The following is a 24,587-nucleotide window of genomic DNA, read 5'->3' as shown; positions in this document are numbered from 1 at the left end:
TGCATGGTGGTGCATGCCTGTAGTCCCAGCTACTTGGGAGGCTGAGGCAGGGGAATCGCTTGAATCTGGGAGGCAGAGGTTGCAGTGAGCCGAGATCATGCCACAGCACTCCAGCCTGGTGATAGAGCAAGACTCCATCTCAAAAAAAAAAAAAAAAAAGAAAGAAGAAATAATCTCTAATATTCAGTAACAGAGTAGGATGACTGTAGTTAGCAACAATGTACTACATATTTCAAAGTAGCTAGAAGAAAGGATTTGAAATGTTCCCAATACATAGAAATGATAGACTCTTGAGGTGATGCATACCCTAAATACCCTGCCTTGATCATTATATACTCTGTGCCTGTAAAAAATCATGTACCTCATAAATATATAAAATATTTTCTATCAATTAAAAAAAGCCTTAGCCTGGGCAACATGGCAAAACCACTGTCTATAAAAAATACAAAATTAGCAAGGCATGGTGGCATGCACCTGTAGTCCCAGCTACTAGGGAGACTATCTTGGCTGGGCACGGTGGCTCATACCTGTAATCTCAACACTTTGAGAGGCTGAGGTGGGTGGATCACCTGAGGTCAGGAGTTCGAGACCAGCCTGGCCAACATGGTGAAACCCTGTCTCTACTAAAAATACAAAAATTAGCTGTAGGACCTGAGGGCAAATGTTTATTTTTAGCTGTGGATTTGAACTGAGAACTATTAGGCCTGTAATCAGACTTGATTCCCAACCACATTGCCGTAAGTGATTGAGTGGCCTTAGGAAGAATGATTATACAGGGCATGGTGTCGGGCACCTGTAGTCCCAGCTACCAAGGAGGCTGAGGCAGGGAGAATCACCTGAACCGGGAGGTGGATGTTGCAGTGAGCCAAGGGTGTGCCACTACACTCTAGCCTGGGCAACAAGAGTGAGCCTCCATCTCAAAAAAAAAAAAAAAAGCCTTGACTCACAGTGTAGTTACAGTGGAAAAGTAGTTGTCTAGAAGTAATGAATAACTACTTGAGTATTTACTGTTGAAGCTGTGAGCAGAGATAATAGCAGCAGGCTCAGCATTTGTTTAGAGACTTGCTTGGTTTTGGTGATTACAGTGAGAGGAACAGCACCCAGAGGCTTTGAACACAAAGACTGAATCTTTCCCTAGCCTAGTAGGATATGTGGAATTGAACCCAAAAGTTGTGTGATCTTAGATAATCCATCACATAATTTTGAGCCAAACCTTTCTCTTCCTTTAAGACAGTTGTGGCCAAGTGTGGCACAGCCTGTAATACTAGCTTCTCAGGAAGTTGAAGTGAAAGGATCACTGGCGCCCAGAAGATTGAGGCTGCAGTCAGCCATGATGGCACCACTGTACTCTAGCCTGGGTGATACAGTGAGACTCTGTCTCAAAAATAACTAATAGGCCAGATGTGGTGGCTTACACCTGTAATCCCAATACTTTGAGAGGTCAAAGCAGGCAGATCACCTAAGGTCAGGAGTTCGAGACCATCCAATGTGGTGAAACCCTGTCTCTACTAAAAATACAAAAATTTTAGCCAGGTATGGTGGTGCACACCTGTAGTCCCAGCTACTAGGGAGGCTAAGGCAGAAGAATTGCTTGAACCCAGGAGGCAGAGGTTGCATTGAGCCAAGATTGCGCTACTGCACTCCAGCGTGGGAAACGAGCAAAACTCCATGTCAAAAAAAAAAAAAAATAGATAGATAGACTGACAGTTGAATTCATCTCTAGTATTTACTTATTAAGCATTTAAATATGTTATACCTTTTCTATTACAACATTAATAACCACTTGATACTAAAAAATTTAACATAGATATGCATAAGATAGTAAAAGTCCCCCATAAAGCCAATCTTCAAAAATAATTTATTAAATAATTTATTATGTATTTCACTGTTTAGTGCAGGGACTGGCAAATGTTTTCCATATAGGACCAGAAAGCAAATATTTTCAGTTGTGCTGGCTTTGCAATCTCTGTTATACCCAGCTCTGCCATTGTGGCCCCAAATCAGCCACAGACAGTATATAAATGGATAGGTGTAGCTATGTTCTAATAAAACTTTATGGAGACTGAAACTTGAAGTTCATATATTAATTTTCACATGTCACAAAATGTTGTTATTCTGATGTTTTTTAGCCATTTCAAAATTTGGAAAACATTCTTAGCTTATTGGCCATGGAAAAATAAGTATTGGGGCCAGGCATGGTGGCTTACAGCTGTAATTCCAGTGCTTTGGGAGGCCAAGGAGGGAGGATTGCCTGAGGCCAGGAATTCAAGGCCGCAGTGAGCTGATTATGCCACTGCACTCCAGCCTAGGTGACAGTGAGACCCTGTCCCAAAAAAAAGTGTTGGGCTAGATTAACCCGGTCAGCCATAGTTTGTCAGCCTCTTCTTAACTGTATAGCATTTAACATTTTTAAATCCTCAGTTGTTTTTCCTTTTATAGATAGGGTCTCACTCTGTCATTCAGGCTGTAGTGCAGTGGTACAATCATAGCTCACTATAGCCTTGAGTTCCTGGGCTCAAGCAATCCTCCACACTCAGCCTGCCAAGTTGATGGAATTACATAGCATGAGCCACACCACCCAGCTAACTTAGAGGATGAAGTCTTCAACTATATTGCCTAGGCTGGTCTTGAGCTCCTGGTCTCAAGCTAAACTGCCTCAGCCTCCTGAGTCACCTCAGTTGTTTTCTAAATATAAAAATATTTTATTTTCAGCCGGGCACGGTGGCTCACGCCTGTAATCTCAGCACTTTTGGAGGCCGAGGTGGGCAGATCATGAGGTCAGGAGTTCGAGACCAGCCTGACCAACATGGTGAAACCCCATCTCTACTAAAACTACAAAAATTAGCCAGACGTGGTGGCGTACACCTGTAATCCCAGCTACTCAGGAGGCTGAGGTGGGAGAATCGCTTGAACCCGGGAGGTGGAGGTTGCAGTGAGCCAAGACCAGGCCACTGCATTCCAGCCTGGGCGACAGAGTGAGACTTCATCTCAAAAAGAAAAAAATTATTTTCATTAATACAATCATTCAGCCAGGCACAGTGGCTCACGCCAGTAATCCTAGCACTTTGGGAGGCCAAGGCGGGCAGATCACTTAGGTTAGGAAATCGAGACCATCCTGGCCAACATGGTGTAACCCCATCTCTAAGAAAAATGCAAAAATTAGCTGGGCGTGGTGCTGTGTGCCTGTAATCCCAGTTACTCGGGAGGCTGAGGCAAGAGAATAGCTTGAACCAGGGAATCGGAGGTTGTGATACCCTGCTGCAGTGAGCCAAGATTGCGTCACCACACTCTAGCCTGGTGACAGAGTGAGACTTTGTCTCAAAAAAAAAAAATTCAATCATTCTAGAAATTTATAAAGTAGAAAGTACTACTTTCTAATTCTAAAATGGCCCTCTTGTTTAATTTTGTCCCCTGCTTTTTTTTTTTTTTTTTTTTTTTTTTTTTTTTGTTGAGACAAGGTCTTATTAGGTTGCCCAGGCTGGTCTCAAACTCCAAGCCCCAAACAATTCAATCCTCCGCACTCAGCATCCCAGGTATCTGGGATTACAGACATGTGACATGTGCCACCACACCTGGCTAATTTTCCCCATCTTACATTTAAAGAGAAGTACTTTCCACCTATAACATATATCCGTATATATGTGTATATATATATATATATATGCACACTAATATTATTATTAGAACCTGTAATTTTAAAGCCAGGAGAGAACTTAAACACATTTTCCCACAGAAACAACCATAGGTGCTGGTATCTTTTTTTTGTCACCCTTAATCTTAATAGAGAGTAGTAGTGTCAGGGTTTTAAATAGGCTATTATGGGCTAGCCTAAGAAACCAGGCACCACATACAAGATTCGTTTCTTTTTTTTGTGATGGAGTCTCACTCTGTCATCCAGGCTGGAGTGCAATGGCACAATCTTGGCTCACTGGAACCTCCGCCTCCTGGATTCAAGCAATTCTCTTGCCTCAGCCTCCCAAGTAGCTGGGACTACAGGTGCATGCTGCCATGCCCGGCTAATTTTTTGTATTTTAGTAGAGATGATATTTCAGTGTGTTGCCCAAGCTGGTTGTGAACTCCTGAGCTCAGGCAGTCCGCCCACCTCAGCCTCCCAAAGTGCTGAGATTACAGGCGTGAGCCACCACGCCCTGCCTGCAAGATTGTTTTTATGGAAAAACATGTTCTTAATTTTCAAAGACCAATTTACAAATGAATATTTCTAATTTGAACACTCCCTGCACAAGTATGTCCTCTTTCTCTCTTTGACAGTATTTCCCCAAATGAATGGCATGAAATGTAGTACTATCTAAGGGGAAGGAAACTGATGAATCAGATTCATGCCTGGCAAGACTGGCTGAAACAAACGCTGGGAACCTGAGGCATGAGAAGCTAAAGCTAGAAGTTGGCTGAGCACAGTAGCTGCCTTCTGTAATCCCAACACTTTGGGAGGCTGAGGTGGGAGGATACCTTGAGACCAGGAGTTCAACAACAGCCTGGGCAACGTAGCAAGGTCCTGTCTCTGAAGAAGAATCCAGAAGTCCAGTCCAGTAATAATCTCAACAGTTTCTAGCTGTCAGGAAAAAAATGAAGCCAGTGGTTAGATGCTGGGTACTTTAGAGCCTGTTGATCATTGCTTTAATTGTTTGGTTTTTGTCTCTGCCAGATCTTTCTTTTTCCCAACATACTCTTGACAGTCTATTTGGGTATTTATTTTTCTCCTGAATTAGGGGCTTCTGTTTATTGTCCTGAGTCATCCCTGTACCAAAGAGAGTGAGTCGTTGGAAAGCCCTGTGTTTCAACTGATTGCGATTAACCCTAAGACGACCCTGAGTCTGGGTGTGATGCTGTACTGCCTTCCTCAAGGGCAGGCTGGCAGGCAAGTGTCCATGACTGCTACTCAGTGGGTGGGACATTCTGAAAGTCATTGTGCAAACACAAATACTAGGTATTTTTATGTCACTTAGAAAGATGGAAAACATGAAATACTATAGATTATAATAGGAATGTTCAGAAGTATGCTAAAGGTTAGTGGACTTGAGTCAAACCCCAGATTCTCTGCATCTTGATCTCTACTAGTATGGGTTTGGATAGGTTTTTAATAGTATTTTTTCAAGCCCCATTTTTTTCTTCTAAGGAAAATATTTTGGCAGGGCATTGTGGCTCATGCCTGTAATCCCAGCACTTTGGGAAGTCAAGATGGGAGGAGAGCTTGAGCCCAGGAGTTTGAGACCAACTCGGACAACATAACAAGACCCAGTCTACATTAAAAAAAAAAAAAAAAAAAAAAAAAATTAGCCAAACATGCTGGGATGCACCCATAGTTCCAGCTATTCGGGAGGCTGAGGTAGGAGGATGCCTTGAACCTGGGAAGCAGAAGTTGTAGTGAGCTAAAATCAAGCCACTGCACTCAAGCCTGGCAACAGAGCAAGACCCTGTCTCAAAAAAAAAAAAAAATTCATACAAAGAGTAATGAATGTTCTATATTAAAAAACATAATTTATGTTCTTTCCCTAAAATCTAAACTAAGGAAATTTTAAATGTACTTTAGGAAGACATTTTTACTTTGAAATTTGACTGAGCCTCTATCATGTAGGCAGTTTATATTTATCTATAGATAAATGTTTATCTGGCCCGATGTGGTAGCCCACGCCTGTAATCCCAGTACTTTGAGAGACCGAGGCAGGCAGATCACGAGCTCAGGAGTTGAAGACCAGCCTGGCCAAGATGGTGAAACCCCGTCACTACTAAAAATATAAAAATTAGCTAGGCACGGTGGCAGGCACCTGTAATCCCAGCTATTCAGGAGGCTGGGGTCGCTTGAACTGGGAGGCAGAGGTTGCAGTGAGCCGAGATTGCACCACTGCACTCTAGCCTGGGCAACAGAGCAAGACTCCATCTCAAAAATAAAAAAATTATCTATCTATTGACTGATGCCAGTGACATAGTTATTGGCATCCCAAGAGTTTTCTGAGCTGTATAGAGCTTTGAAGTAGTGCTATTATTCTTAGGTCAACCAGGCAACATCTGAACATATAATTCCTAAAAATTGCCTTTATTTTATTAAAGTTTGAAATTAGCAGCAAGGATTGAAACCAGACCCAGTAAATCAAGAAAACAAAGTCTGGCTTTAATAACTCACAAGGATAAGGAACCTTGACAGACACCATGCATGTTTTCTGGACCTTATGCAAAGCTAATTTGATAAGTGCATATTCTAAAAGACATTATCCCTATGCATAGCTGTGGCACTTCCGCAGGGTCTTGCTCTGTTGCCCAGGCTAGAGTGCAGTGGCACGATCTCAGTTTACTGCAAGTCTGCCTCCTAGGTTCAAGCCATCCTCCCACATTCAACCTTGCTTGTCTAAATTTTTTTTTAAGAACCTAAGAACCTCAGAACTATCATCTGCAGTATATGCTTTCATATAAAACTTGCTTTGTTGGATTTGAAGAGAGAACCATAGTCATTGGCCTAGAGATTAAAGATAAAGACAACTGCTTGGTCAAGCATTTCCTTTATGACTTTTCAAACTCATCTGTTCAGGAATCCTTGAAAGCCTATTTGGTACCAATCCTGCAGGAAACATATCTTAGTCCTATCAGGCTGCTACAACAAACTACCACAGGCTGGGTAGCCTGTAAACAACAAAGTTTATTTCTTACCATAACGTAGGCTGGGAAGTCCAAGATCAAGATGCTGGCAGATTCAGTGTCTGGTGAGGGCCCATTTCCTGGTTCATAGATGGCACCTTTTCACTGTGTCCTCACATGGTAGAAGGCAGCTCTCTGGGGCCTCCTTTACAAGACCACCAATCACTTCTCAAAGGCCTCACCTCCTAATACTATCACATGGTGATTAGGTTTCAACAGATTAATTTGGGGGGGACACAAGCATTCAGACCATAGCAAAACACTGCTATTTCTGGCTGGGCGTGGTGGCTCATACCTGTAACCCCAGCACTTTGCGAGGCCGAGGCAGATGGATCATTTGAGGTCATGAGTTTGAAACCAACCTGGCCAACATGGTGAAACCTGTCTCCATTAAAAATACAAAAATTAAGCCGGGCGCGGTGGCTCAAACCTGTAATCCCAGCACTTTGGGAGGCTGAGGCGGGTGGATCACGAGGTCAAGAGATCGAGACCATCCTGGTCAACATGGTGAAACCCCGTCTCTACTGAAAATACAAAACATTAGCTGGGCATGGTGGCGCGTGCCTGTAATCCCAGCTACTCAGAAGGCTGAGGCAGGAGAATTGCCTGAACCCAGGAGGCAGAGGTTGCGGTGAGCCGAGATCCCGCCATTGCACTCCAGCCTGGGTAACAAGAGCGAAACTCCGTCTCAATTAAAAAAAAAAAAAAAAATACAAAAATTAGCTCGGTATGGTGGTGTGCACCTGTAATCTCAACTACTGGGGAAGCTGAGGCAGGAGAATTGATTTATCCCAGGAGGCAGAGGTTGCAGTGAGCTGAGATCTCGCCATTGCACTCCAGCCTGGGCAACAGAGCAAGACTTTGTCTCCAAAAACAAACAAACAAGCAAAACACTTTGTAATTTCGTTGAAAACTAGTGACTATTGTTCAGTGCACAAAGTGCAATATGTGAAGCTTGCACTGTTTGAGAGCACAAGAGTGGAGCGGCAGGCACCTTAATTGGCAGTAGAGGGTTGGGGAGAGACTATGAAAGAAAGCCTTCGGGAGTTTCCAAAGATAAGTTAGCAGTTAGGTACACAAAGTTGGGTGGGAACCAGGGATAAAAAGTATCATGCAGTTCATTCATATAATATTCTTTGAGAGCTGACCATGCCCCAGGCACTCTGCAAGGCACCAGTGATAACAGCAGTGAGTAATAATAATAGTTAATTTTTATTGAGCACCTCCTATGTGGCAGGCACCATGCTAAGCGTTTTATAGGAACTGTTTCGTTTAACCTCACAACAGTCCTGTGAAGTATGTGCTCTTAAAATTATCCCTGTTGTACTGATAAAGTTAAATAACTTGCCCAGGGTTGCACAGCTCTTACATTGCAGAGTTAGAATTTAAACCCAGGTAGCTGACTGCAGAGCCCTTGTCTAAATTGAAAAGACAACCAGGTAGGTTTCTGCTTCATAGATGGCATCTTTTATGGGGGAGATACTCACTGAATATGTAAACAGGATAATCTCAAGTAATGAAAAGTACAATGAAGATAAAAACAGATATGTCATAGAGATGGAACAGACTACAGTATTGTGTGCACTGCTTCAGATAGCAGATTAGGTGTGACCTTTCTATGGACCTAACAGGCCTGAATGATGACAAGAACTCACTAAGGGCAAGAGCCTGCCAGGGACAGAGAATGGCAAGAGCAGTGACACTGAGTTGGGACTGAGTTTGGCCAGAGTGATGGAGGGTGGAAGGAAGGCCACTGTGAGCCAGCCTTCAAGTGGTACAAAATGCATCAGAGAGACTGGCAGGAACTGGACATGTGATTCTGTCCAAAACTGCAACACAGTAGCCAGTAGACCTCTAAGACTGCAAATGCAGGCATTCATAATTACAGGGATTTTTGTTCCGTTGCTGGTTTGGGGAACATGGTTTTGGCCTTTTGTTTTTTAATTTATTTTTTGGATATGTTATCTGAATTATTTCTTGTTTGTATGCTATCAGGTTCCTGGAAGGTGATGTGAAAGATCATTGTGCAGCAGCAATCTTGACTTCTGGAACAATTGCCATTTGGGATTTACTTCTCGGTCACTGCACTGCCCTCCTCCCACCTGTCTCTGACCAAAACTGGTCTTTTGTGAAATGGTCAGGTACAGATTCTCATTTGTTGGCTGGACAAAAAGATGGAAATATATTTGTATATCACTACTCATAAGTTAGGGTAAAGCAGAAACACAATTTTCTGGATATATTTGGCCTCTTGTTATTTTTTGGAGTTTTAAATATAAAGGAGAATGTCTGAATGACATTTAAAATAATTACTTGTATATGTCCAGACAGACTTATTTTTTATTTTGATGATAGTGGTACCATTGATCTTAGATGTACATTTATGTTTACTTTGAGAAAAAGGGCTTTAGGTTGATTTTTGTAATTCCTCACATTTGCACATGTGCTTTTAAAGGTGTACGTAAAGTTTCAAATGGCAATAAATACTTATTTTTATACATTCTGCTTGGCATATTATTGTTTCCCATTATTTCAAGATCACTTTCAGAAGCAAGAACTAATTATTGTACAACTAGGATATTTAATCAATAGCATTTGCCCAGTAAGTGTAAATTTCAGTTCAGTTAACTTACTACACTAATATGCAATATATATTTTGTGCTATTTGTAATACTTTATTTTTACATGCATACTAAAATAATATGAAACCTATTAAAATATCCTAATTTAGGAATACTCTTATTCTTTTTCATTCTCTCACGCATCCTTCATGGCAGTGCTGCATTATCACTAGAGTCAATTTTTTTTGAGACGGAGCCTCACTCTGTCACCCAGGCTGGCGTGCAGTGGCATGATCTTGGCTTACTGCAACCTCTGCCTCCCAGGTTCAAGAGATTCTCCTGCCTCAGCCTCCCAAGTAACTGGGATTATAGGCGCCCACTTCCACACCCAGCTAATTTTTGTATTTTTAGTAGAGACAGGGTCTCACCATGTTGGTGAGAGGGTCTCTCAGGTTGGTCTTGAACTCCTGACCTCAAGTGATCCACCTGCCTTGGCCTCCCAAAGTTCTGGGATTACAGGTGTGAGCCACTGCCACTCTGTCACCTAGGCTGGAGTGCAGTGGAGCAATCATAGCTCACTATAGCCTCAAACTCCTGGGATCAAGCAATCCTCTTGCCTCAGCCTCGTGAGTAACTGGAACTACAGGTGCACTTCACCATGGCCAGCTAATTTTTCTGTTTTTAAGAGACAGGGTCTCACTATGTTGCCCAGGCTGATACTGAACTCCTGGCCTCAGGCTACCCTCCTGCTTCATCCTCCTGAGTAGCTATAGAGTCACTTTTGAGTCAGTCACCTTTGCCTAAGTGATTTGAGAGAATTTTTTTTTTTTTATACCAAGACAGAATCTTGCTGTGTCACCCAGGCTGGAGTGCAGTGGCACGGTCTCAGCTCACTGCAACCTCTACCTCCCGGGTTCAAGCAGTTCTCTTGGCTCAGCCTCCAGAGTAGCTGGGATTACAGGCACATGTCACCACGCCTAGCTAATTTTTGCATTTTTAATAGAGATGGGGTTTTACCATGTTGGCCAGGCTAGTCTGGAATGCCTGATCTTGTGATCCTCCCACCTCTGCCTCCCAAAGTGCTGGGATTACAGGTATGAGCCACTGCGCCTAGCAAGAAATTGTTAAAGTACTAATCTGTTGTTATCATTGGAAACATTTTTTTTGAGACTAAGTCTTGCTCTGTCACCCAGGCTGAAGTGCAGTGGTGCAATCTCAGCCCACTGCAACCTCCATCTTCTGGGTTCAAATGATTCTCCTGCCTCAGCCTCTTGGGTAGCTGGGACTACAGGCATGTGCCACCACAACTGGCTAATTTTTGTATTTTTAGTAGAGATGGGGTTTCACCATGTTGGCCAGGCTGGTCTTGAACTCCTGACCTCAGGTGATCTGCCTGCCTCGGCCTCCCAAAGTGCTGGAATTAGTGGCATGAGCTACCGCACTCAGCCAATCATTGGAAATTTTATCCCAAGCTCTAAGTATTAATTTGCCTAACATTCTTAGAATATATTTTTTATTTTATTTAAAAAATTTTTGGCCAGGTGCAGTGGCTCATGCCTGTAATCCCAGTACTTTGGGAGGCTGAGCCCGGAGGATCACCTGAGGTCAGGAGTTTGAGACCAGCCTGGCCAACACGGTGAAACCCCATCTCTACTAAAAATACAAAATTAGCCAGGCATGGTGACACGGGCCTACAATCCCAGCTACTTGGAAGGCTGAAGCAGGAGGATCACTTGAACCTGGGAGGCAGAGGTTGCAGTGAGCTGAAATGGCGCCATTGCACTCCAGCCTGGGCAAAGAGTGAGACTAGGTCTCAAAAGAAAATTTTTTTTTTTGCCTATTGTTTATACGTACATATATATATATATACACACATATATATGTGTGTGTGTATACATATATATATATATGTATATATAAGACAGAGTCAAAAAACAAGAGTCAAGTCACCCAGGCTGGAATGTAATGTTGTAGTCTCGACTCACTGCAACCTCCGCCTGCTCCCTCTTCAGCCTTCAGAATAGCTGGGACTACAGGCGCCCACCACCACGCCCGGCTAATTTTTATATTTTTAGTTGAGATGGGGTTTCACTATGTTGGCCAGACTGATCTCAAACTCCTGACCTTGTTATCCGCTCGCCTCAGCCTCCCAAAATGCTGGGATTACAGGCCTGAGCCACCGTGCCCGGCCTCCATAAATGTTAATACCTGTGGAAGAATCATGGAATCAAAACCTTTTTCTCTTCTTTTAATCTTTTTTGTAATAGAAACGAAGTCTTGGTGTGTTGGCCAGATTGCTCTTGAACTCCTGAGCTCAAGCAGTCCTGCCGCCTTGGCCTCACAAAGTGCTAGGATTAAAGGCGTGAGCCACTGCGCCCGGCCCCTAACGTTTAAATAGATGTATTTCAGAACTTTCAGAGAAAAAGTGATAGCTTTCTCGTGTCAATGAGCAGTGTTTAGGGAAAGACGCGGCATCTGCACAGTTTAGTTCTGGTACCAAGCCGATGTTCGCCTGCGAACATGGATGCGCTCTCAGGGCGCAGTGCCTCCAGGAGCCGCCAGGGGCCGCTACTGTCGGCGTTGCCCGACAGCGCCGCTCTGTGCGTCGCCTGTGCGCTGCGGGATAGGAATCCTGGGCCGGAGGCGGGGCGCAGTGCATCCTGGGTCGGCGTAGCCATGGCGTCTCGTGTCCTTTCCTCCTGTGTCCGCCGCCTGCCTGCGGCCTTCGCGCCGCTGCCCCGGGTCTCCATGCTGGCCGCCGCCCAGCCTTTCAGCACCGCTCTGTGCTCCGCGGGGACCCGGACGAAGCCCGGGCCTTCGCAGCCAGCATCGGCGCTCGCGCAGGTGACTCGCGGTGACTTTGCTGGGGATTGGCAGGGGTCAGGGATCGGCCCCGGTGGAAGTGGAGGCCGGGCATCCCGGCTGAGCGAGCTGCAGGCGGGGGTGGCCAGGGGGGCAGCCAGCTCGCTCCCAGCCCCGCTGCCTAACGGTATTTAGTTGACCCCTGTCAGGAGGCTGGGTGACCTCGTAATAACGCGCAAGAGCAGAGACTGGAACCCAGGTCCAGCACCTCTGGGTTCCAGTGCTGGCTGCCGCTTACTGAAACTTTGGACGAGTCTTCCATCCTCGCTCACATCTGCAAAATTGGGATCCTGGTCTCTACCTTGCGGAGTAGCAATGAGCATTAGATCAGTTCATGCGGGTAGAGCACCTCCTGCGGTCTCAAAATAGTGGTCACCGTGTTGTAATGGTAACAGCATGCAAAGAGGCAGCCACACTGGCCTACGGTCTTCTCTAGAGCAGTTCTCTCCCTGCAGTTATATTCTTACTTTTCCCTGCGGCCACTTTTTGCCAGTGTCCAGGACTCCTGGAAGTAATTCTAGAAAACAAGAGCAGGTGTTGTTTAAACAATAAGGATTTGAATTGCGCGGGTTCACTTATAAGCAGATTTTTTCAACCAAACGCGGCCAGTATTTACGGGATGTGCAGCCGCGCATGTAAGGAAGGTTAGCTCTTCCTATCAGCGGATTCTGCAAGGCTGACTGCAGGACGTGAATGTGTGAGGATTTGGCTATAATCAGAGGTTCTGGAACCAATTTCCTGCGTTAATACCAAGGAACGACTGCACCTTGTAGTACATAGCTTAAGCTGATGAAATCTGCGTGAGGCTGAAACGCCAGGAGGCAGTGATTTTCAAACCTAGCTGCAGATTCGAATTACCTGGGTAACTTAAAAAAAAAAAAAAAGACTTGCTCCTCCCCCTTCCTCCTGAACTATTCCTCTGGGATGAGGCCCTGGCACGGCTTTTGCTGTTGTCATCGTCGTCGCTGTTGTTTTCGAGATGGCGTCTCAATCTGTCTCCCAGGCTGGAGTGGAGTGGCACGATCTTGGCTCACTGCAGCCTCCGCTTCCCGGGTTCAAGCGATTATCCTGCCTCGGCCTTCCCAGCAGCCGGGACTACAAGTACCCACCACCACGCCTGGGTAGTTTTTATATTTTTAGTAGACACGGGGTTTCATCATATTGGCCAGGCTGGTCTCGAACTCCTGATCTTGTGATCCGCCCACCTGGGCCTCCCAGTGCTGGGATTACAGGTATGAGCCACTGCACCCGGCTTGTTGTTGTCCAAATTCTCCAGGTGACTCTGAAGTCCAGTTAAGAATGAAAATAACCATCTTAAGGTAGGATAGACTCCCAAGGTCAGGTTATGAAACCCCTTTTCAAAGTCATGGACTTCAGATAATAGTGGTTTCAACCTTGACTGCATGTTAGTGTGAAAAATAAGTGTGTCTGGCCAGGCACAGTGGCTCACGCCTATAATCCCAGCACTTTGGGAGGCTGAAATGGGTGGATCCTTTGAGACCAGCCTGGGCAACATGTTGGGACCCCGTCTCTACAAAAATACAGAAATTAGCCGAGCATGGTGTCGCATGCCTCCTGACTAGTCCCAGCTACTCGGGAGGCTAAGGTGGGAGGTTTGCTTGAACCCAGGAGGCAGAGGTTTTAGGGAGCCAAGATCGTGCTACTGCACTCCAGCCTGGGAGGCAGATCATCTTAAACAAATAAATAAATAAGCCAGCCCAGGCCAAATGGACAGAATCTAGAGGTGAATACTAGGTAACTATTTTTAGAAGTCATCAGGTGTTTCTTTTGTGAAGTCAGTGTTGATATTCACTGATAATTTAATGGATTAATTCATTGGGCATCACACTATTGGCTGTATCAAAAGATGAAAAGTGTCACCTTGAAATTAAGGGTTAAAAAAGCAGTAGGTAGGCCAGGCGTGGTGGCGCATGCCTGTAATCTCAGCATTTTGAGAGGCCAAGGCGAGTGAATCATAAGGTTAAGAGATCGAAGCCATCCTGGCCAACATGGTGAAACCCTGTCTCTATTAAAAATACAAAAATTAGCTGGGCATGATGGCGCATGCCTGTAGTCCCAGCTACTTGGGAGGCCAAGGCAGGAGAACTGCTTGACATTGGGAGGTAGAGGTTGCTGTGAGCTGAGATCACACCACTGCACTTTAGACTGGGCGACACAGCAAGACTCTGTCTCAAAAAAAAAATAAAAGTAAAAAAAGGCAGTAGGTAGAATTGATGATTGTCTGGTTCCTAAGATTGCTTTCAACTTTAGGCTAAAATGTGAAGTGATTGTCCTTGTTCTCACAGTACTGATTCTCATCGATTGGGTTAAAATACAGATTCTGATTCAGGTCTGGGAAGGGGTCAGAGAGCTTCCGCTTCCAGTGGGCTTACAGAAGATCCTGCTGCTGGTGTTCCTTGGACCATGCTTTGAATAGCAATGAGCTCAGAAATGTTCCACTGTGGCTGCTTGGCTTGCATATACAGCAGAGAAATAATTTTATTTATATTTACAAAGTGGTTTTGACTAAGTTCATTCAAAGATATTGAGGGCCAGCTTATGTGCCAGAACTTATGCTAACCGTTGAGAGATGCAGAGATGAACACAAAAGAAAGACATTAGCTTACATCTTTATTGAACACTTTGTAGCCTTTATGTCCAACTTGCCGGCTCCTTCTCTGCTGCTGTCTTCTTCGCTAAGCTGTTGGGACACTGTTCTCCCTTGGTTGGTTTGTCCCCCTACCTTGTTGGCACTTTGCCTTTCAGGCTGGAGTGCAGTGACATGATCATGGCTCACTACAGCCTTGACCTCCTGAACTCAAGTGGTCCTCCCGCCTCAGCCTTGTAACTGGGACTACAGGCATGTGCCACCACGCCTGGCTAATTTTTTGATGTCTATCCTTTTTTGTAAAGACAGGATCTCCTTATGTTGCCTAAGCTAGTTGTGAACTCTTGGGCTTAAATGATCCTCCTGCCTCAGCTTCCCAAGTGCTGGAATTACAGGCATGAGCCATCACACCTGGTGTGCCTAACTCTTAAATGTTGATAGGCTCCAGAGTTCTTTTACCACACACGCTCCTTGGACTACCTCTTCACTCTTGGTTTCTGTTATTGCTGTATATCCCAGGCCTCCACCTCCAGCCCTTGTTGATCTCATTTGGACCATTGCTGATGCTACCTATTCCCTGCAGTGAAATTTCCCCTCCTCACATCCATCCACTATGCCAACTCCAGAGCAACTAGTTATTCATTTACACCCTTTTTCCCAAAAGAAGCTAAGGCAGCTTTCTTGAGTATAAAAATACCAGGTGACATAAAATATAATGTAGGAGGGGGGAAAAAAACAAACAAACAAGGGCAGTGACCTAAAATGCAGCCTGGAAGTCTTATACTTGATCCAGGCAGGTATTGAATCCACACTGTCCAGCAGCTGGAGCACAAAGAGAATTTCCAGCAGTTCTGTGGGGTATGGTACCCATATGAAGACAGCACTTGTGTTAAAAACAAAACAAAACAAAAAAACTAGCTATTCCAGGACTGGGACCAGGACCAGACTGATAATGTATGACTGTAATGGACTCGGGGCTGTGCTCTATCTGTGTCATTCATCTCCCATTAAGACAAAGTCGCAGGCCATTATTATGGCCCTTAAGGCCCTTCCTCGTAGCCTCGGAACCTGTCATCTGTGTACCATCTCCTAACATGAGCTAATGTCTTCTTACATAGAAAGGCACTGCACTTTCATGCCTTGTCTTATTTCTTTTCTTTTTTTTTTTTTTTTTTGGAGATAAGGTTTTTGTCACCCAGACTGGAGTGCAGTGGCAAGATCACATCTCTGCAGCTTTGAACTCCTGGGCTCATAGAGGCATGCACCACCACACCCGGCTAATTTTTGTATTTTTAGTAGAGATGGGGCTTCACCATGTTGGCCAGGCTGGTCTCAAACTCCTGGCCTCAAGTGATTGGCCCACCTTGGCCTCCCAAAGTGCTGGGATTACAGGTGTGAGATACCACACCTGGCCTAATACCTGTTCTTTATGCAAGATTAATGTTTCTTATATAGAGGTTATACTGGTTTGGTTCCCTGGGCAGTGTATATTACGATTTTTCGTAGACCTTTGTGAGTGTCGGGGACCTGAGCCTTAACAAACAGCCCCACTTTCAATAGGGAAATGCCTTAAGAACTCCAAGCCTTGGACTTAAAATCAACTTCAGGAGGTAAACAGACCAACTTAGATTAGGGATTCCTGTACTGAGCAAAACTGCCAGATACCTATTTTGTTTTCTCTTGTTCTGCAGGGTACCTTCCACAGCATTAAAGCCCCGACCTGTGATTGCAGCTCATTCCACATTTGTTGAATGAAATCTGGTCAAGACCCTAATACCTAGTTAAACACTGAGCCAACTAATACCAGAGATAACGTGACATATTGTTCTAACATGGCAGAGGCCAGAAGGGCTCATGGTCTGGCTGGTGGCCATGAGGCAAGCCTCTCTGGAAGAGAAATAGATTGGAATGTAATGACTGTAAGCTCCCTCATCCCCCTCTTTGGCTGGGTGGCCAGCTTTCTTTGTCCTGGCTGAAGTTAGGGAGATAACTGCTGGAGCCAAACTAGACCTTTCTGGTGTATGGTCCTCAGTTTGAATTGCCTTTGGGTTTACCATGACAGCTGTTTCCTTGTGGGTTATTTTGACTTGGGTCTGCCAATTAAAGGTGGCAGCACCCTATAGAGGCCTCAGGATGCTGAAGATGCCATGAGAAGACATAGGCATTTCTGCAGGCACTAGACAATTTTAGTGGCAGTTAATGTCACAGAGCAGGATGAATGTCCAGAGCCTGAGGGTTGAACCCAGGAGGCAGAGGGGCCAGTCCTGACTCCCGGGAAGGAGGCCTAAGATGCTGCTGAACTGTTAGGGCTTCTGCGACTACCAAGCTCTGCAACTTGGTGTGTCCTAATGGCCACAATTAGAATCAGATGATGTGGGTTCCCTAAAGTCCCAAAAGTTTTGTGAAAGTTACCTATAGATTTGTGCACTGATTTAGAGGCATTTTTGTTCAGTGACAGTGTTTCCTTCCTGCCTTCTCTCCAGGTTCCGAGTAGAGTTACACAGTTGTGCCGCCAGTATTGCGAAGCACCCCCGTTGACATTAGCGGGCATCGAGGACCGTGTTCTTTACGTATTGAAACTCTATGACAAGATTGACCCAGAGAAGGTAACTGATGGTGGTTTGAATTTTTTTCTTTAGAGTATTTAATCACATGGTACAAAATGCAAAGGGAAAGATACTCAGTAAAAATCTCCCTGGCTCCCAGCCACCCAGGCTCATTCTGGGAGACAGCCAGCGCTACCAGTTTCATGTGTGTTTCCAGAAATACTCAATGTGTATATTAAGAAGTATACACATGTGTGTATATTATATGTAGGTATATCTCACCCTTTTTAAAAATACAAGTGGGTTCGGGTGCGGTGGCTCACACCTATAATCAATCCCAGCACTTTGGGAGGCCGCCGCGGGTGGATCACAAGGTCAGGAGTTCAAGACGAACTGGCCAAGATGGTGAAACCCTGTCTCTACTAAAAATACACAAATTAGCCGGATGTGGTGGTGTGCACCTGTAATCCCAGCTACCGGGGAGGCTGAGACAGGAGAATTACTTGAACCCAGGAGGTGGAGGTTGCAGTGAGCTGAGGTTGTGCCAGTGCACTACAGCCTGGGCAATTGAGTGAGACTCTGTCTCAAAAAAAAAAAAAAAAACCCCACAGGTGGCAGTGTAGTGTAAATGATCCTTGCATTTTTAACTTGGAATTTTTCTGATATGGAAGGTTTTTAAAATTTTCTTCTTTAAAAATTGAATCTGGCCGGGTGCGATGGCTCACGCCTGTAATCCCAGCACTTTGGGAAGCCAAGGCGGGCAGATCACCTGAGGCCTGGAGTTTAAGACCAGCCTGGCCAACATGGTGAAACCCTGTCTCTACTAAAAATACAAAAATTAGCTAGGTGTGGTGGCAGTCGCTTGTAATCCCAGCTGCTCAGGAGACTGAGGCAGGAGAATTGCTTAAACCTGGGAGGTGGAGGTTGCAGTGAGCCAAGATCGCACCATTGTACTTCAGCCTGGGTGACAGAGTGAAACTGTCTAACAGCAACAACAAAAACTGAATCTGTTGTGTAGGTAGGGTAGTTTGTTTTTGATACGGGATTTTGAAGAATCATTCCTGGTGATCCTGAGGTCTAAATTAAAGGCAGGGTGGTAGTAAACACTTTGTAACATGAAACTGCCTGCATTTTATAGTAGTCTGCTGTTTTTGAGGCAGGCCGCTTAAGGTGTGGGGTCTAGGCCTTAGTTGTCAGTAAGGCAGCAAAAATACCCAAACTTCTGATGTCATTCAGAACAATAATCAGAGATCTCAGCAAAACATACAGTTTGGGCTGGGCGCGGTGGCTCACACCTATAATGCCAGCATTTTGGGAGGCCAAGGAAGGCGGATCACCCGAGGTCAGGAGTTCAGGACCAGCCTGGCCAAAAAACCCTGTCTCTCCTAAAAATACAAAAAAATTAGCTGGGCATGGTGGCATGTGCCCATAGTCCCAGCTACTCAGCAGGCTGAGGCACAAGAATCACTTAAACCCAGGAGGCCAAGGTTGCAATGAGCCAAGATCATGCCATTGTGCTCCAGCCTGGGACAGAGCAAGACTCTGTCTCAAAAAAAGCAAAAAAAAAAAAAAAACCCATATTCAGTGAAATCCTTCATTAGCTGTGTATATATTGTTCACCACTTCAAAACAAAGTTGAATATGATAAAGCAAACCATGTACATACCAGCACAGGTTACGTATATAATGTCAGTTATGGCCTCTGTTTATTAAAAAAAATTGGATATCGTGATTAAGTGGCATTGTACCACCCTGTTACCTTGGGAAGCAAATGCATTCATGGGCTAAATTGTGTGTTTGGTGCTCCTTTCTTGCAGCTTTCCGTAAATTCTCATTTTATGAAAGACCTGGGCTTAGACAGTTTGGACCAAGTGGAGATTATCATGGCCATGGAAGACGAATTTGGTAATGCACGCAGGCTCAGTCTCGTATCTACATACTGTGATTTTTTATTTCGGTGGATTAAACTGAAAGAAATGCTGGGAGTCTGAATTGGAATTAGAATTAAGTATTAATAGAAACAGTAGCTTCCACTGCCCTACCCACACACCTTCCTGCCCACTTACCATCAGGTGAAGTAAGCCTTAGGGATGGTGCATTTATTCAGAAAGCACTTAGCACAAGCCCAGCAGAGTGCCCAGTGTGGTCCCAAGAGCGAAATGACTAGAGAGGGTTCCAGGGGACTGAGTCCAGGGCAAAAGCCTCCCTGGAACACCTGCTGATGACACGTCAGCCCCTCATGAGCTTGGGTAACACAAGCCAGATGGAAGTACAGGTATTGATCGACTTACTACCTATGCAACTTACGATCGTTCGACTTTACGACCACAATCGCTAGCCACGACTGCTCCACGTCTGGCAGCGCAAATGTTGCCCAGCTGGGCGTACGACAGTGTGGACCAGCTTCCGGCAGCATTGCCATCTCTGCGTGCATATAGCCCACTCAACTTACGACCAAATCGTGTTACGACCGGTCTGTCGGAACCAATTGTGGTCGTAAGTCGAGCACTAGCTGTAATGAGGTGTGCCCGAACAAGAGACGCACCCAGAGCCCTCTGGCCTTGGTCTCCTATCATGGCTTACATGCACACTCCAAGTTTGGGACTGTGTGTTGTGCAAGTGAGACCTTTATAAGGCTCCCTGGCTGTTTCTGGATGAATTGGTTGAATAGGAAATCAAGGGACTTCTGTGCTCTTCTACAGAGCAGGGCCTAGTTAACATTCCTCACAGATGGTGCTGACTAGGATGGAATCCTTTGCCTAGTGTTTGAGTACCAGGTCTAGAATTGAGCTTAGTTAGGTATGAGCCTGGATATGTAACTATCTCTCAAAGCCTGTTTCCTCAGCTGTAAAGTGGGGGTGATCATAGTAGGAACCCCAGGATTTGGACTGCTGGGGAATCAGAGGTTATGTGTAAAATGCTCAGCACAGTGTTTGGCCCAAAGTAAGCTAACTATCAAAAACCCAGCCGTTTATAAAAAACCAACAATCATAAAAAAGATGCATGTGTGACGTGTTACAACACAGTGAACCTTGAGAATGTGCTGAGTGAAAGAAGCCAGACACAGAGTTATATACCGTTTACGTGAAATGTCAGGAAGAGGCAGATCCAGAGACAGAAAGTAGACTGGTGGTTGCCAGGGGTAGGGAGGATGGGGAGGGACTGCTGATGGGCACTGGGTTTCTTTTCGGGTGATGAAATGTTCTAGAATTAGACAGTAGTGATGGCTGCACAATGTTGTGAACATGCTAAAAACTACATATATATATATATACAGAGAGGAATTTCCTATTATGTGAATTCTATCTCAGACAAACATACATACCTCTGAAACATGGTACCCAACCTGTATGCACACTGTCTAGAACCTAACTGGCCCACCACCTAAACGGGATTCAAGGTTGCTGAATTTTTTTATATACTTGTTGTAGAAGGGTCAGGTGCTTTCCGTTCTAAAGGATTTTTTTTTTTTTTTCTCTCTCACATTGTATATTTTTCTTTTAGGGTTTGAAATTCCTGATTTAGATGCGGAAAAGTTAATGTGTCCACAAGAAATTGTAGATTACATTGCAGATAAGAAGGATGTATATGAATAAAGTATCAGGTAAATAATTAGACTTATAAAAATGGTGTTCACCCATAGGTTTAATCTGTCAGTGGTTCTTCAATAAAGGAAACTCAAGAAGAAATAGAAAATGGAAATGCTTGACAGAGACTTTTCACTACTTACAAAATGCAATCCCTTTTCTGTTGTCTGCCACTCAAAGGGGCCCAGCCCAGGTGGTGATCTTTATCTTTGAGAGGTTGAGAGCTGTCATTCCTAGACAGGACTCCCTTGATTGTCAGCTCTTCTAACAAAAGCAGAGTCTTATACAAAGTACTGAGCAGGGTAACCTGGAAACCTCTGTCTCCCTCAATTACTCAAAGCAAGCCCAGCCTGCTGGGTAAGACACTGAGGTGACCTGGCTCTTAGGCAAGAGAGGCCTGACAGGTAAGAGGATGGACTGTGGAGTCAGAGACATCCAAGTTTATTCTCAGCCCTGCCACACTCTGTAAGGCTGGTGGTCCCAGGTAGGCTGCTTAGCTCTGTAAGCCTGTTTCCTCATACATAATCTGGGGGTAATGACAGGACCTACTTGGGGCTTTTGTGAAGGCAAAATTGAAGACAGTATGTATATAGCTTAATACAATGATGTAAAGAAGCCTCTCAGTAAATAGTAGCTCTTGTTATTTGGGTTCTAGAATAATCAATTAAGACTTTTTGAATTAAAACATTGTATTAGTGTCTTTAGCTTTTAGTGACTGCTTTTTTATTTTTTAAAGACGGAATCTTGTTCTGTTGCCCAGGCTGAAGCGCAGTGACATGATCTTGGTTCACTGCAACCTCTGCCTCCTGGGTTCAAGCAGTTCTCCTGCCTCAGCCTCCTGAATAGCTGGGATTACAGGCGTGTACCACCACACCCAGCTAATTTTTGTATTTTTAGTAGAAATGGAGTGTCACCATGTTGGCAAGGCTGGTCTTGAACTTCTGACCTCAGGTGATCTGCCCACCTTGGCCTCCCAAAGTGCTGAGATTACAGACATGAGCCACTGTGGTCAGCCAGATGCTGCATTTTTAGCACCTGAAAGATGTCACTTACCATTAGTAAGAATACACCAAAAATAACACTGAACTTCCTTTGTCTTTTCCAGACCCTTTAGCTTTGGTGAGAGAGGACACAGATGATACTGATGAATGGCAGTGAGGACACAGTTCGGCATTATTGCTGGCTCTGACAGAGTAATTCGGAGGGACTTGTATTTAAATTGTGTGAGTGTTTTTCTCTTTGAAAATAAATCTATAAAACCAACATTTTCCTCAGTCTTCAGTTTTTCAGTGATGTCTATAAAGTGCTTTTTTTATTGCCATTGCTTAATATCTGTAAAGGCCTGTCTCATTTGTCATTGGTATTCATGTACGTCAAAAACAGTGGGTTCTCCAGCAGTGTACTTGAAGTAAGGCTCTCTCCCCTCCTTCGTGTCAGGAGTAAATACATTCATGGAAAAAGACTTTTTGTTTCAGAAAATTTTTTTTTAGTTTTCATTAGCTTATTATCAGATGTGTCAGCTGATAACAGCATGTGGGACTACTTTTTCATCCCTGTCCTAAAGATCCCTTTCCAAATTAATAGAATTTAACAGTTCTGGAGAATGGAGGCTCTCTTTCCTCCTGGAAGGTCAGTTTGACATTGTGTCCCTTTGTCACACATTGAATATCAGTTCCGCCCTTTACTCTTAGCACTGTGTTGATTCCTTGGGGTTGATGTAAATAACATGTACGAATTGCCTAGCTCTTGATGAGGTTTAGTTTGAGAGTTACATCAAAATAATTGCTCTCTTACTGATGTTTCTAGTATTGGGGGGGAAGAGGAACCAAAGTCCTGTAGTAAGCCTATAGTAAGAAGTGTCTTCAGGGCAGAGGAACTAAGGTGAGGGGCCCTCAGCCAGCAGAGAATCTAATGGATTATATATATATATATTTTTTTTCAGCATTTAGGTTCAAGGGTACATGTGCAGGTTTGTTACAGGTAAATTGTGTGTCATGGGGTTTGGTGTACAGATTATTTTATCACCCAGGTAATAGGTATAGTACCCGATGGGTTTTTTGAGATGGAGTTTCACTCTTGTTGCCCAGGTGGAATGCAGTGGCATAATCTCAGTTCAATGCAACCCTCACGTCCCAAGTCCAAGTGACTGTCCTGCCTCAGCCTCCCAAATAGCTGAGATGAGATTACAGCACCCACTACCACACCCAGCTGATTTTCTGTATTTTTAGTTGAGACAGGGTTTCACCATGTTGGCCAGGCTGATCTTGAACTCCTAACCTCAGGTGATCCGCCCATCTCATCCTCCCAAAGTGCTGGGATTTCAGGCATGAGCCATAGCACCCAGCCCCGATGGATATTTTTTGGATCCTCATCCTCTGCTCACCCTCCAGGAAGCCCCAGTGCCTCTTGTTCCCTTCTGCCATGTTTGCTCAATGTTTTGCTCCCACTTACAAGTGAGAACATGGTATTTGGTTTTCTGTTCCTGTGTTCATTTAGGATACAGCTGCATCCATGTTGCTGCAAAGGACATGATCTCATTCTTGTTTATAGCTGCATAGTATTCCATGGGGGGTGTGTGGGTGTGTGTGCATGCGAGAGCATGCATGTACACATTTTTTTTTTTTTTTTGAGACGGAGTCTTGCTTTGTTGCCAGGCTGGAGTGCAGTGGCATGATTTCAGCTCACTGCAACCCCCACCTCCCAGGTTCAAGCAATTCTCCTGCCTCAGCCTCCTGAGTAGCTGGATTACAGGTATCTGCCACTGCACCCAGATATTGTTTTCTATTTTTAGTAGAGCTGGGGTTTCGGGGTTTCACCATGTTGGCCAGGCTGGTTTCAAACTCCTGACCTCAAGTGATCTGCCTGCCTTGGTCTCCTGAAGTGCTAGGCTTACAGGTGAGAGCCACTGTGCCCAGCCTACACACTTTTTTTTTTTTTTTAATCCAGTTTACAGTTGATGGGCATTTAGGTTGATTCCATGTCTTTGCTACTGTGAATAATGGTGCAATGAACATAGGCATCCATGTGCCTTTATAGAATGTATAGAATGATTTATATTCCTTTATGTATAACCATTAATGGGATTGCTGGGTCAAATGAAAACCTCTTTTCCTTTTGAGACATTCACTCTGTTACCCAGTTTGAATGCAGTGGCATGATCATGGTTCACTACAGCCTCCTCAACCTCCCAGGCTTAGGCCATCCTCCTGCCTCAGCCTCCCAAGTAGGCAAACCACTGCTAATTTTTAAAGTTAGTTGTAGAGATGGGATCTCACTGTGTTACCCAGACTGGTCTCAAACTCCTGGGCTCAAAAGATCCTGCTGCCTCCACTTCCCAAAGTGCTGGGATTACAGGTGTGAGGTCCTGGACCCAGTAATAGAAATATTTATTTATTGAGACGGAGTTTCGCTCTTGTTACCCAGGCTGGAGTGCAATGGCGTGATCTCGGCTCACCGCAACCTCCGCCTCCTGGGTTCAGGCAATTCTCCTGCCTCAGCCTCTTGAGTAGCTGGGATTACAGGCACGCGCCACCATGCCCAGCTAATTTTTTGTAGTTTTAGTAGAGATGGGGTTTCACCATGTTGACCAGGATGGTCTCGATCTCTTGACCTCGTGATCCACCCGCCTCGGCCTCCCAAAGTGCTGGGATTACAGGCTTGAGCCACCGCGCCCGGCCCCCAGTAATAGAAATATACTAAAACTAATTTTAGTTTAAATATACTAAATATAGTTTAAATATACTAAAACTATTTTTGGTAATAGAAAGCATATTCT

General features: G+C 44.6%; 2 protein-coding genes across 6 annotated transcripts in view; both read left to right on the top strand.

Annotated features, from left to right (window-relative positions):
• Nucleotides 1-9,151, top strand: part of PALB2 (partner and localizer of BRCA2) — a 37,447-nt gene extending 28,296 nt beyond the window's left edge. For 2 of the 4 annotated variants that reach the window (XR_004258200.1, XM_032242956.1), the window contains 2 exons: nucleotides 4,728-4,876; nucleotides 8,644-9,151. Coding sequence is in view for 3 of the 4 variants with exons in the window: in XM_032242956.1 (XP_032098847.1) it covers nucleotides 4,728-4,876; nucleotides 8,644-8,854 (360 nt within the window). In the remaining variant the exon portion in view is untranslated. The remainder of the gene's footprint in view (nucleotides 1-4,727; nucleotides 4,877-8,643) is intronic. The other 2 variants (XM_032242957.1, XM_032242958.1) reach the window with 1 other exon arrangement.
• A 2,678-nt stretch (nucleotides 9,152-11,829) lies between these two features.
• On the top strand, nucleotides 11,830-22,693 carry NDUFAB1 (NADH:ubiquinone oxidoreductase subunit AB1). Of its 2 annotated transcripts, XR_004258199.1 has the most exons (6): nucleotides 11,830-12,053; nucleotides 17,163-17,285; nucleotides 19,043-19,130; nucleotides 20,730-20,829; nucleotides 21,918-22,035; nucleotides 22,619-22,693. XR_004258199.1 is itself a non-coding variant. In XM_032242953.1 (5 exons), the coding sequence occupies exons 1-4, from the start codon at nucleotides 11,886-11,888 to the stop codon at nucleotides 20,819-20,821; spliced, it is 471 nt and encodes a 156-aa protein (XP_032098844.1). In that variant the 5' UTR covers nucleotides 11,830-11,885; the 3' UTR covers nucleotides 20,822-20,829; nucleotides 21,918-22,080. The 2 variants fall into 2 exon arrangements, 1 of the variants encoding a protein (XP_032098844.1); XM_032242953.1 differs by lacking the exon at nucleotides 22,619-22,693 and having other exon boundaries at nucleotides 21,918-22,080.
• The last annotated feature ends 1,894 nt before the right edge of the window (nucleotides 22,694-24,587 follow it).

This window comes from Sapajus apella, unplaced genomic scaffold (assembly GCF_009761245.1).
Source record: "Sapajus apella isolate SASKATOON/1434 unplaced genomic scaffold, GSC_monkey_1.0 scaffold51, whole genome shotgun sequence".
NCBI lineage: Eukaryota > Metazoa > Chordata > Mammalia > Primates > Cebidae > Sapajus > Sapajus apella.
This window is presented reverse-complemented; position numbering and strand designations above follow the sequence as displayed.